The 14,273-nt window shown below is 37.4% G+C and overlaps 1 protein-coding gene across 2 annotated transcripts in view; it reads right to left on the reverse strand.

Moving 5' to 3' along the window:
- The window catches only part of TMEM135 (transmembrane protein 135), a 211,295-nt gene that overhangs the window by 70,542 nt on the left and 126,480 nt on the right, over positions 1 to 14,273 (reverse strand). For both annotated transcript variants that reach the window (XM_023757365.1, XM_006092878.3), the window contains exon 6: positions 7,924 to 7,970. In XM_023757365.1, the coding sequence (XP_023613133.1) occupies positions 7,924 to 7,970 (47 nt within the window). The remainder of the gene's footprint in view (positions 1 to 7,923; positions 7,971 to 14,273) is intronic.

Raw genomic sequence — 14,273 nt, forward strand, 5'->3', positions numbered from 1 at the left:
GGACTGATGGCTGTCTGTAGGCTGGTCAACCCTCCAGTGGGGACCCTCTCACCATGGGGGTGTGGCCAGCCTGGGTGAGGGGCTAATGGCTGTTTGCAGGCTGGCCATGGCCCTGGGCAACCCAGGCTCCCAGACCTTCCTTGAGCAGAGGCCAGAGAGGCTAGTAGCAGGTATCTGGGATTTATTTATCTTCCATATTTGAAACTTTGTAGCCTTGAGCGGAGCCCAGGGCCAGCCAGGGCAGGCGGGAAGCTTGGCTTCCTCCATCACCAGGGGCAACCCAAGCCTCCTTTCGCTCTAGCTCCACCATCTTGGTTGGGTTTATTTGCATACTCGCTCCTGATTGGCTGGTGGGCGTGGCTTGTAAGTGTACAGTCAATTTGCATGTTTCTCTTTTTAAATCACCTAAAAATGCCATTTCTATTCTTGAAAATAAAGCTACAGCAAATTTTTGAAAGGTAACTGGCCACTTCTGATATGGAGTTGCACTTTAAGTCCATCCTAATTCTCCATACAATATTTATTTCTCTTTGTATTCTACTAAAAAAAAATAAACATTTATATTAGTTATAAAATGTTTGAGCAAGTTCTTTAGGCACAAGTATCTCAAAGGCTGATGAGCAAAAAGTGAAAATAGATTTACCACAACTTTCTACCATAGATAAGAGTACATTCACTAGCCCTAACCGGTTTGGCTCAGTGGATAGAGAGTTGGGCTGAAGGGTCCCAGGTTCGATTCCGGTCAAGGGCATGTACCTTGGTTGCAGGCACATCCCCAGTAGGGAGTGTGCAGGAGGCAGCTGATCGATGTTTCTCTCTCATCAATGTTTCTAACTCTCTATCCCTCTCCCTTCCTCTCTGTAAAAAATCAATAAAATATTTTTTTTTTAAAGAGCACATTTACTAAATGGACAGACTAATTTTCTACTCTCCCAAAAAAGTCAGATTATAGTCATACTAGAGGCCCAATGCACAAAATTCGTGCAAGAGTAGGCCTTCCTTCCCCTGGCTGCCAGCACCAGCTTCCCTTTGGCACCAGGACCCGGGCTTGCCACCGGCCGCTGGCAGGCACCAAGGACCTGGGCTTCCCTCGCAGCCCTGGCTTCACAGGAAGGTCGTCCAGAAAATGTCCAGTCTAATTAGCATATTATGCTTTTATTATTATAGATGACACGAAACTAGGCATTTGCCTCCTCAGAGGAAGTGATTTACATTTATGAACCCAGGTTTTCTCACCTTTTCATTTGCTTTGAGGAAAACAAGAGTCCTAACAATCTCTATACTTTTTCTTTTCATAGGGTAAATTTTGCATTCTTTGGTAAGCCCACTGGCTTAGTTGCTAATTATAGAACTGCCTTCTTTCACCTTATATATCTTCTCAGGATATACGTTTTTGCAAGCCTATGCATATTTTTATAACAAGTTAATTAAACTTTTAAAAATGACAATGAATTTAGGAAGACAAAACCATTAGATTTTTTTTTCCATTTCCTACCTCTTCTATGCATCAGTCCTGTTTCATTTAAACCATGTGTCCAAGGCTTTAAACAGTTTCAATTTCCTCCTAATCATGTATCATGTATCATGATTTCTCCCAGACAAGTAGGTTTAACAATCTACCTATATATGTTGCCATTTTGGATCACATTTTAAACTATCTCTCTTCTCTTTCCCAGTCCCCAACTTGTCACTCTCTCCTGCTTCTGCAACCATTTTTTATCTCCTTAACCTTTCCCATAGTCTACTGAAATAAATAAAGTAATTAATTATTTACGGAAAATACAAAGAAAAACCCTTAATCCCGTAACAACTTGCCCTTTCTCCTCTCTTGAGTTTACTATATTCATTCTACTTCCTCATCTCACATTTCTTTTTTTACATTTTATTTTTTGTAACTTTATGACAAATATAATTGTATATATTTAAAGTCTACAATATGTCACATTTATTTCTTAATCTACTACCCCAACTCAACCACAGACATTTCTCTAGCAGATTACCACTGACCACCACGTTGTTAGAGCAAATGATCACATTTTAACACTTACCTTACTGAATGTGTACAGCATTACTACTAAAGATAATGTCCTCATTCCTGAAATTCTTTATTTTAATTAATTTTATTTCCTAGTTTAAAAACAGCAATCACTAATTCTAACTCTACTTTTTCTAAGGTAACAATCACTGTGCTTAGCGCTCATAAGTATTACTTCAGTATTTTTCTTACACTGCTTGTTGTTACCCATTAGTGGGTCAAAGCAGTTTTTACAACAAATAAAATAAATTAGAATAGAAAAGGTCCAAATGTATTACATGTAGTAAGATTAGGTATTACTCTGGGATGTGTGTGTGTGTGTGTGTGTGTGTGTGTATTCACAATTCTTATTTTATGTTACAGCAAAAAAAGTTTGAAAGACAATGTCTTATTTAATCCCCAAAACCCACTTATTAGGTCCATATAGTAATTTACGTTTTTAATAATGAAGAAATTGATGTATCAGAAACTATGCAATTTGTCACAGTCGAGCAGCTAGAGTGACAGTCAAGAAAAGACTCTATTTTATCTCCTAAACTCCAAATACCCACTGATATATATATGACTCTATATGAATGTCTAAAAAAATACTTCGACCTCAGTGTTTGCAGAATCTGTCCTCAATTTCTACACATTTTCTAATTTGTTCAGCTTCCAATGTTTTGCTCTTCCACATCCAAGCAGCAATCCTCATATCTTAAATCCACTCTTCGCCATATCATTACCACAACTCAGTCATGTTCTCACCATTTCTCTCCTGGATAACTGCTATAATACTCTTCCATTACTTGTCATGGTGTCCCCCTTCTAAACTCCCAATACACTCTCTACATCGCTGAAGTAATACCTTCTAAATAAAAATCTAATTTTTTAGGGCAAACTCTCCTAACCCTAAAGTAAAACATTTAAGATCTGAATGCCATATATAATTTTCTAGACAAGATTTTGTGTATGTCTAGGCAATCCTTTAAGAAATAGAACCTCTATATTTAAAATCAGAAAATGGTTGAAAGACCCAGATCAAAAGTTCTTTACTTGCATTTAAAGTTATTTCAAAGATATTAAGTTAAGTTTATGTAAAGAGATTCTAGGACAATCAAACGTATTTCACTTAATAACTGTAGGTTATTCAGCCAATAAATAGTTTCATGTTTCTTAAATACAAACATTACATCTTTATCTTGAGACTAATGAAATGCTTTATTAGTTGTGCCTTTCCAGACAGCTGATGAGAATTTATTAAATGGCAGCCACATCACTACTGTTTCTGTCTAAAACAAAATACATTTTAATTTGCACTGGTTTCTAACTAAAAATGCAAAGCTTTTCAGTGTTTATATAGATTGAGATAAGTCTGTTGTGAATCAGTTATAGTCTGTAGATTATGCGCTATGACAAGTCTGAGCCTTTTGTTCTACATGTTTAAACTGTTGCTGCTGTTCTTGCAAAGGCAGGTGGAAAAAATTTCTAGCTAGGTACTCACTAGGATGGGATCAAAGTTGTCATAATATGCTTTATGATACTGTCTATTTTAAATTAAATTATATAAAGAAAAATGAAGCTCACAACTGAAGAGGAAGACAAATAATCCAATTAAAATATAGGACTGGAATAGACACTTTCCCAAAGAGGACATACAGATGGCCAATAGACATGAAAAAATGCTCAACATCACTAATCATCAGAAAAATGCAAATTAAACCCACAATAAGGTACCATCTCACACCTGCCAGAATGACTATCATCAATAAATCAACAAATAACAAGTGCTAGTGAGGATGTTAAAAAAAGGAACCCTAGTACATTGCTGGTGGGAATGCAGACTGGTGCAGCCACTGTGGAAAACAGTATGGCAGTTCCTCAAAAAATTAAAAATGAAACTGCCTTATGATCCAGAAATTCTACTTCTAAGAATATATCCTATGAACTCCAAAATACCAATCAGAAAGGATATATGCATCCCTATGTTATTCACAATAGCTACGATCTGGAAACAGCCCAAGTGCCCATCAGTAGATGAGTGGATAAAAAGGCTGTGGTACATTTACACCATGGAATACTATGCAGCAGTAAAAAAGAAGGATCTATTACCCTTTGAGACAGCATGGATGGATCTGGAGAGTACTATGCTAAGTGAAATAAGCCAGACATAGAAAGATAAATATTACATGATCTCACTTATATGTGGAATCTAATGAACAAAATAAACTGACAAAATAGGTCCAGAGACATGAAAGCATAGAACAGACTAACAGATATCTCAGAGGGAAGGGAGCGAGGAGGGCAGGAAGAGATTAACCAAAGAACTTACATGCATATATGCACAGCTGATGGGCACAGACAACAGTGAGGTGAAGGCCTAGTGTGGGCTAAGAGCTGGGTGGAGAAGGGTATAAGGGGGAGAAGGGGGATATCTGTAATACGCTCAACAGTAAAAATAAATTTTTAAAAGAAGAAAAATGAAGCTCATTTATATCATTCAAAAAATATTAGTGTTCTCCAGACACAGAAACTTAATGTTGAAAATAAAACTTATGATGTTTAAAGGTATTGCTTGTTTCATTATTTTTTTATGAGCAAGATTCATTGTAATAGTTTCAGAACAGCGTTTGTGTAGTTGAGTCTTTCTTTTGCTTCTCAATTAAAACAAAAAAGAGCTAGTAGTTCAAAAGAAACATTTCTTTTCTCCACAAGATGCTGGGAAGATCCTAGTGAAGCCTGAATCAACGACTACGATGAATTCTTTGGCTTGAGAAAATGTGGGTTGCTTTACCCATAAACACACATTTGGAAGTAAAGAAACGTTTTAAAGGGGTGCATGAAACAAAGTATTCCACCAAGTTTTCAACCATGACTTCTGCTTGGCCTGAATTGCAAGTGACAGACAATGCTCTACGGTGAAGCTATGATAACAACATACAAAATAATAAATCATTGAACAAAGGAGTCAGAGCAATTATGAAGTATGCTCACTAGGGTTACACAGAGAGCCTTTGTCTTTCAAAACATCTTCCAAATATTATAGTATGTGTTGGTATCAATAGACAGCCTATGGCTGGATGGGCAGCTGGTTAAGAGCTAGAAGAAAACTAGAACTCTCTCTTCACATGTTACCTTTATTTAACCCAAGCCTCTAAAGAGTTCCCAGGATTCCATTTGAATGTGAGTCTTATTTCTGGCATACAGATTGAAAATTGAGATCACCATGTATGAGATAATGTATGTGAAAATAATCGTACCTGTAAAAGAAAGCTATTAAAAACTGCAAAAGTATATTTTCTCTACACGTTTTAATAACCAATATTTCATTACTAAAAACATTGTAAGTAAATTCATACAATAAATATTTATGGAGCGATTTCCTCAAGTTTTTCTTTAAAAAAAATTGGACCATTTTCTCTCTATTGAAAGGGGGTCTCATTTCCCTTTTTCCACATTTATGGGTTAGAATAAAAACACAAGTTAACTCATTTCTAACATAAAATATTTCTCTTATCCTCTTCGCAAAAGAGATGACCATAAATGGAGTCCTGGGGACAATATTATTTGATATTTACTTATCAAATGTCATGCAATTAGAACTAAAATGATTGTTAATAAATGGAATAAATGTGTCCTCAAAATATCTATATTTACAATAAAATGAATCTTAACAATAAAATATTGTAATGAAATTGGACTTGCTAACTGTTATGTACAATATTGCTTGTTCATTCCAAACAAACATATAACATTGTTTAATTTGGTTGTAGTACTTTATAGTTTTACTTTACTATTTACCAAACCCATTTGGTTGAGTTATTCAAACTAACTTCTGCCAAGAACACTAGGAATTTGGTGATAGTGCTTCTTTTAGGAGAAAAACAACCCCTTTCCTCAGAAAATCGAAAATGTTTATCTTGGCAGTAAAACCTTATATTGAGCTTTCTGGAAAGTATTTTAAATTGTTGTTTCTGTGACTGAAACAGGAAAAGGCTCTGCAGCTCTGCACCAAAATACATATTTATAGGGTTGATTTTCTTTCTACACCAAAAATACTAGGTTGATGGCAGCAATTTTCAAAGAACCATGCTAAAAATTGAGCATTATCACTATATTCAACACACAATTTATTTGTTAAGCCTCAAACACTTCTGATGACTAACAAATGCTAAATATTGACGAAATATGCTGTCTTCCGGTGCCATATTGGAAAGGGTTATTTTATTTAACTACCTGTTCTGTTAGGAATTTTAACAAAAAGAAAATTTGCTTGATATTATACTTTTCTCTTGTGTATATATAAAAAATATGTTTCTAAGTTTATATCTTTTTTACATTTTCCCCACTAGGTATGCTTTATCCTCAGACAATACAGAACATAGAGATAAACCACATAAACTTTTGCAATATTGTCCTAATAATGTGTCTCTATATGATTATGAAGTTTGGGAAAATTGACAAAAATGAAATAGTTTGCTATTAACGCCTCTACCCTGGCCCTAAATTATTAAAATATGAGACAACAGAAACTGTACGGTATGCATGAGGCTGTATTAAAATGGCAGGTCAAACAATTTCACAAAAACCACCAGATAGCTTCAATGATTTTTTTGTCATTATTAACCGCCATAAAATATTACATATCCCATTACCAACCCTTTGCAGATCAAGTTGAAACTTTATCTATTTTTCTTCCTTCTAACAGCCTGGCTGTCCCTTTATAAAAATAATAACATCACCACTTTATATTTGCATAACATTTTTTATAAAGTTAAAATGTGCTTAACAAATATTTGTTTAGGATGTTCTGGCAGGGAATTAGTTGTTCAAAAATTCTGGTATGGTTAAATTATCTCATTTAGGTTAAAAAAAGTAAAATATCTACCAAATATATCTTATTAAAATCCATAACTGCCTTTGTCAATTAAATACAAATTTTAATTTTAAAAGCCTGGTCTTTCCTGCTGTGACTGAATTCTGCTTAAATCCAGAAACATCAAGAAAGGGTCTATTCAAATGAGTGCAACAGGAGTAAACTATATGGGAATTACGGTCTTACTGAAAAGGAAGACTAGGAAGAAGTGGACTCTTCCTGAACAAAAATCCTATTCTCATGCTGCTATGGTTATGTAACAATGACAGACATCCTTTTCACTGGCACTAAAATCTTGAGCCATCCTAACACTCCCCCTTATTCCTCAGAGTCTCAGTGTCAATGAAAAATACAGTTCTGGCCCTGACCGGTTTGGCTCAGTGGATACAACGTCAGCCTGCAGACTGAAGGGTCCCAGGTTCGATTCCAGTCAAGGGCTTGTACCTTGGTTGTGGGCACACCCCCAGTGGGGGGTATGCAGGAGGCAGCTGATCGATGTTTCTCTCTCATTAATGTTTCTAACTCTCTATCCCTCTCCCTTCCTCTCTGTAAAAAATCAATAAAATATATTTTTTTAAAAAAGAAAAAAGAAAAGTAAAATACAGCTCTGACAAGCTGGGCTAATTTAATATTTGAAAGGCTATGATTAATGTGCTAGGTTACCTTCACAGAAGACTTAGATTAAACCCTACCATCACTTTTTCTTCTTTAAATTTAAAATGTTAACTGTATTATAAGAATATCTGAAATCAGGTCAGAAAAAAACACCTATCAGAATTTGAGGACTATTAATTTACATATTCAGTTCTCACATTCTATAAGTAGAATGTGAACAAATAAATCTCCATTCCCTCTTTCTCTATTTACTAAGGAGCGGTGATTTACCTCAACCACTCTAGAAACAAAACAAAACAAAACCCATGCCACTCATGGGACACAATTATTTGGGTAACACTTTAGTTACATGGTTGATGAAAATTACAAAGGAGCACTGTTTTTTTCTATTAAAATGAGTAGGTGTAACAGAACATACCTGAAAAAGAACATGTACATGGCAGCTGTGATGCAGAACAAAAGGACCTATAACAAGGAGAAAACACATTACTTGCAAATGAACACTGACATTGTCATCGGGCTGTCTAAAAAGCAAAATGCCTACTATTAAATTTTGTACCTGAGACAATTTAAAGATGTGCAAAAGTAGTCATACATCTTTCATTCTCTACATTTCAAATAAACTGTATTAAGGTAATAAAGAGTGTATACACACATATAATATATATATATATATATATATATATATATATATATATATGTTATAATTACATGTATGTTTGTATATAGACTGAGCAGAAGGATAATACAGTTCAAAAAAGAACAGCCAATTTTTAAAATTATCTCTAAGAATGCCATAAAAAAGAATGAAATCTTGCCATCTACAACAATATGGATGGACCTAGAGGGTATTATGCTAAGTGCAATAAGTCAGACAGAGAAAGACAAATACTATATGATTTCACTTATATCAGGGATCTAAAAATCAAAAGAACAAAACACAAACAAACTCATAGAGAGGACAAAATAATGGTTGCCAGATTTTGGGAGGGGGTGGGGTTTGGAAGGTGGGGTGAACAAAGTGAAAGGATTAAGAAGTATAAATTGGCAGTTATAAAAATAGTCATGGAGATGAAAAGTACAGTTTAGGGAATATAGTGAATAATATTGTAATTACTATGTGTGGCGTCAGGTGGGTACTTGACTTAGTGGGTTGATCCCTTCTTAAGTTATATAAATGTCTAATCACTATGTTGTACACCTTAAACTAATACAATATTATATGTCAACTGTAACTGTAAAAACAAAACAAAAAAACACAAGAATGCCTAAAGAAGCAAGTTTTTAAAAAGACAATGGCTTTTATAATTAAATCAGCAAATCCTATCTAATAAAAGACAAAAAGGATAATTAACCGTACCTCCGCTATGCTTCCCATTGGCTAATCAGGGTGATATGCAAAGTAACTGCCAACAAAGATGGCGGCTGGCAGCCACGCAGCTGAAGCGAGCAGGAGGCTTGCTTGCTCCAGTGATGGAGGAAGCCAAGGTTCCCCGCCTGCCGCGGTCTGGCTCTGAGCCCGAAAGCAACAATGTTTCAATTATAGAAGCTAAACAAACCCCAGATACCTGCTTTCAGCCGGCCACGGCCTCAGAGCTGGGAGCGCCAGTGATGACAACAACGTTTCAATTATAGAAGGTAAATAAATCCCAGAATAAAAAAAGAAAAAAAAAGGAGAGGCTGGGAGCTTCAGTCACTGGCCAGCCTGAAAACGGCCCTCAGCCCCTCACCCAGACTGGCCAGGCACCCCAGTGGGGACCTCCACCCTAAAGGGGGTGTGGCCAGCCTGAAAACAGCCATCAGCCCCTCATCCAGGCTGGCCAGGCACGCCAGTGGGGACCCCCACCCTGAAGGGGGTGTGGCCAGCTGCAAACAGCCATCAGCCCCTCACCCAGGCTGGCCAGGCACCCAAGCGGGACCCCCACCCTGATCCAAGACACCCTTCAGGGCAAACCAGCCGGCCCCCACCCATGCACCAGGCCTCTATCCTATATAGTAAAAGGGTAATATGCAAACTGACCCTAACAGCAGAAAGACTGGGAATGACTGGTCACTATGACACACACTGACCACCAGGGGGCAGACGCTCAATGCAGGAGCTGCCCTCTGGTGGTCAGTGCGCTCCCACATGGGGCAGCTCTGCTCAGCCACAAGCCAGGCTGATGGCTGCCAGTACAGCGGTGGTGGTGGGAGCCTCTCCTGCCCCCTCAGCAGCGCTAAGGATGTCTGACTGCAGTTTAGGTCTGCTCCCCGCTGGCAAGTGGACATCCCTGAGAGCTGCCGGGCTGCCAGAGAGATGTCTGATTGCCATCTTAGGCCCAATCCCCCGGGGAGCGGGCCTAAGCCAGCAGGGGGTCATCCCCCGAGGGGTCCCAGACTGCGAGAGGGCACAGGCCGGGCTGAGAGACCCCCCCGAGTGCACAAATTTTTGTGCACCGGGCCTCTAGTAAATCATAATATTTATTCACTATTACATTAAGATGACCATATTTTTTTAAATGTAAAATACAGTCAGTCCAGTTGTCAACCAATTCTAATCAATAAGAAAAGTTCCTAAAATATATAATCATCTTTTGTGGGATATAAACCAGCTATTGAAATTTCTTCTAAAAGCAGGCATCAGAACATAGTAAATGTGGATTAAAGCTCCCCTCAAACCTACCATACTAAGTACACAATATACTAAGATGTATATGGAAAGAATCCAGAACCCAAGTCCTGACAAAACCTGAGTTATGCCAACACAGTTTTTCTCTTTACTCTCTGTGTTTTATTTTAGATCATTTCTACTGTTATGCCTTCAAATTTACTGGAATCGACCTACTTCATTAATTTCAATTTTATTTAATTTTTTAATTAAATATTTTTATGGCTCCATTTTCTTGTTGGCTTATGTTAGTGTTTGTTTTAGGGTTTACATCTTTAAATTGATAGTTTTCATTCAAGTGATATTATACCACTTACCATGTAATACAGAAACTTGCGATACTACTGGTATACTTCCATTTGTTCCCTTTGTTCAATATTTATGATAATATTCTTTACTCTGAAATCTATTTTATCTGATAGTAACAGTTTCCAGTCTGGCTGGTAGGAACAGACACTATTCCTGCTGCTATTTGAGTACCGAGCACTTAGGTAAGGATCTACAGTGCTTCCAGGTTATTCTTTCCTTGTACTGTGGCATTTTCCTCACTTACATGCCCTAATTAGTAATCAGCCGAGTACTTTCTCTCTAATCTTTTGTTCTGTAAACTCTATCTGGCCTGGTCTACTCTCCACTCTGTTTCCTCAACTCAGAAAGTCCTCTAGACTTTGTCTGCATGCCTCCTCTTTAATCCATGCCTGGAAACTCTCTCAATGCATGGCTAGCATAACCATAGGGCTCATTTTTTCTGTTCCCTATCTCTCAGGGATCTCTTCCCTTCACTGTCTAATGTCCACTGTTTCAGATGTTTTACCTGCGTTTGAATTGTTTCACTTGCCCCAGAACTGTTATTAGCTCATAAGCAGAAGCAGAGTGTGGTTACTTAACTTTAAATTAATTTAAATGAAGTAATATTAAAATTCAGTTTCTCATTCACACTACTCACATTTCATATAATCAACAGCCACATGTGGCAGTAGGTACTATACTATATAAAACAGACATAGGACATTATCTGTTATTGCAAAAAGTTCCATTAGACCTGTCTGGCCAGCGAATCACATTTTCACTGTACATTTAAGTGCTAATGTTATAACACTTAAAATATTCAAACTTTAGCTATCAGATATAAATCTACACACATCTATTTTTATATTTTATACTTTTATGTCTAAACACCTAAAATTAACACTAATATCACAATTCACACATTTGTGAAAATAATAGAATACAAGCTATTACATAAATTGTAAAAATTAAATGAGATAACATATGTAAAGCCTAATAGAGCGACTAGTAAATGCTCACAACCGAAAGCTATTAACATGAAATAATTTCTCTGTGCTTCCCTTCCACTTCACAACCACTGTACGGTATACTTAAACTGGATAAGTAATTTTAAAATTGCTATTTTCACTTTAATTTTTTAACATTTTTAAGAATCAAAAGTTATGTAAGGTCTACTACAACATAGCTGAACCTCAAGAACATTATTTAAGTGAAAGAAGCCAGTTACAACTGACCACATGCCATACGATACCATTTATATGAAATTCCAGATTACACAAACCTATTTACAGAAAGTGAAATAATTAATGTCTAGAGCAGTGGTTCTCAACCTGGGGGTCGCATCCCCTTTCGGGGTCCAACAACCCTTTCACAGGGGTCGCCTAAGATCATCGGAAAACACATATATAATTACATATTGTTTTTGTGATTAATCACTATGCTTTCATTATGTTCAATTTGTAACAATGAAATTGGGGGTCACCACAACATGAGGAACTGTCTTAAAGGGTCGCGGCATTAGGAAGGTTGAGAACCACTGGTCTAGAGCTAAGGAAGTGAGGGTGATAGGGTTTGTTTACTAAGGATACAAAGTTTTTTCTGGGGCCAATGAAAATGTTATAAAATTAGGTTGTATGGATAGGGGCACAGCTCTGTAAATGTACTAAACACCCATGAAATTGACACTTCAAACTGATAAATTTTATAGCATATGAATTTCATCTCAAAAAACATTATTAAAGCTGACACTTTTAAGGCATGTACATGAATGACACTAAATTCAAAACAATAATAAAAGTACAATGAAAAGAAAGTGCCCTTCCATTCCAGATCCTCCCTCTCTCTCTCTCTCTCTCTCTCTCTCTCTCTCTCTCTCTCAGTGTGTATATACATTTGTACATAAACACCTACTTAATAAAAACATGTTTTATACTTTTTGATTTTACACATACACAAAAAATGCTGGTTTACTCAACAGTCTACAAATAGCTATTTAGAGGAGATGAAATAAATATTGAATACCAAAGTATACTTCGTAAACATGTACACTTATATCTCTGGAGGTAAATTCTTAGAGCTGGATTCACTGCATAGAAGGACAGGTGCATTTTTAATTTGATACACTCCCATTAACATATATGAAAATAGCTATTTCATTAGACTAGTATTTCCCTATGCCCACAAAAACTGTGATTTATCAAACTGTCTTATCCTTATCAAACTGATGGGTAAAATAAAAGATACATTATGGGTTTATTCTTCTTATGAGTGAAATGAGCACTGCAGGTTTATAAACCTTTTTGTTTGTTGTTTGATCAGTTGGTTTAACTTCTTCATATCATTTGCCTATTTTAGGATTGATCTTTTAGAAACCATTTTTATTTATTTATTTTTAAATATATTTTTATTGATTTCAGAGAGGAAGGGAGAGGGAGAGATAGAAACATCGATGAGAGAGAATCATTGAATGGCTGTCTCCTGCACATCCCCTACTGCGGATAAAGCCCACAACCCAGGCATGTGCCCTGACAGGGAATCTAACTGGGACCTCCTGGTTAATAGGTTAATGCTCAACCACTGAGCCACACCAGCCAAGCAGAAACCATTTTTTAAAAAACTGATTATACTTCTATGAAATCCCAGGAATAATTTCATTATTAGCTATTTCTATGAAGAATATGGGTGGTTAGATAAAAGTAATCATGTAAAGAAAATCTCATAAAGTATTAAGTCAAAAGATTTTAAGTCAATAGTGTACAGAAAGTATGCTATATATTAAAAGGGTAATATGCAAATAGACCAAACGGCAGAACAACCAAACAACCAATCAAAGCGTAATATGCTAGTGATATGCTAAGGCTGCTCAACCGCTTGCTATGACGTTCACTGACCACCAGGGAACAGATGCTCTGACTGGTAGGTTAGCTTGCTGCTGGGGTCGGCCAATCAGGACTGATTGAGATGGGCAGGGCATGCCCTGGAGCCCTCCCGTGGTCCCTCCCCAGCCTGATTGTGCACCAGTGGGGTCCCTCAGCCTGGCCTGTGCCCTCTCGCAATCCAGGACCCCTCGGGGGATTTCGGAGAGCCAGTTTCAGCCTGATCCCTCAGACCACTTCCCTTGGGAGGGCGCCAGATGCAAGGCTCATGGCTAGCGAGTGCTGCTATGGCAGCGCCAGCCTCTCCTGATTGGGATTGATTGGGTGCAAGCCCGCAGTAGGCACAATGGGGCCAGGATGAGCGGAAGAGGCAGGTAGGAGCTGCAGGCGGTGTTGGACTGTGTTGGGTTTAGGCCTGATCCCTGCAGGCCACCCAGAGGGACCTTACCCGTACATGAATTCGTGCACTGGGTTCCTAGTCTCTATATATAAAAGCCTAATATGCAAAGTGTCCCCTCGGGAGTTCCATTGCTTGCTATGACTTGCGCTGACCACCAGGGGGCAGTGTGAAATGAAGGAAGGCCCCGGCCGGCAGCTGGGGAAGGGAGGCCCTGGCTGGTAGCCGGCAGCCAGCAGTTGCTAGGGACTGTACCCATGCACGAATTTCATGCACTGGGTCTGTAGTAACAAATAATGTGAAAGTAAAGTTCATTTAGGTGAAAAATACTGTTTTCTCTGGAATGACTTTTCAGGAAGTGACAGATTTATAATACATGGCTTCCTGTTACAGAACTTACAAAACTCACATTAAAAAAAAAAAACAACAACCCTATACTACTGCTGTCTTCACTGTGTCATGTAAAATTATATGAAAACTATCCCTTTTCAATGTTCTAAAAAAGAAACTATATCACAATATATAAATACTTTACATTCCTAAAAATAACCAGAAACATA

The sequence above is a fragment of the Myotis lucifugus genome, unplaced genomic scaffold (genome assembly GCF_000147115.1).
Source record: "Myotis lucifugus unplaced genomic scaffold, Myoluc2.0 scaffold_106, whole genome shotgun sequence".
In the NCBI taxonomy this organism is placed as follows: Eukaryota; Metazoa; Chordata; class Mammalia; order Chiroptera; family Vespertilionidae; genus Myotis; species Myotis lucifugus.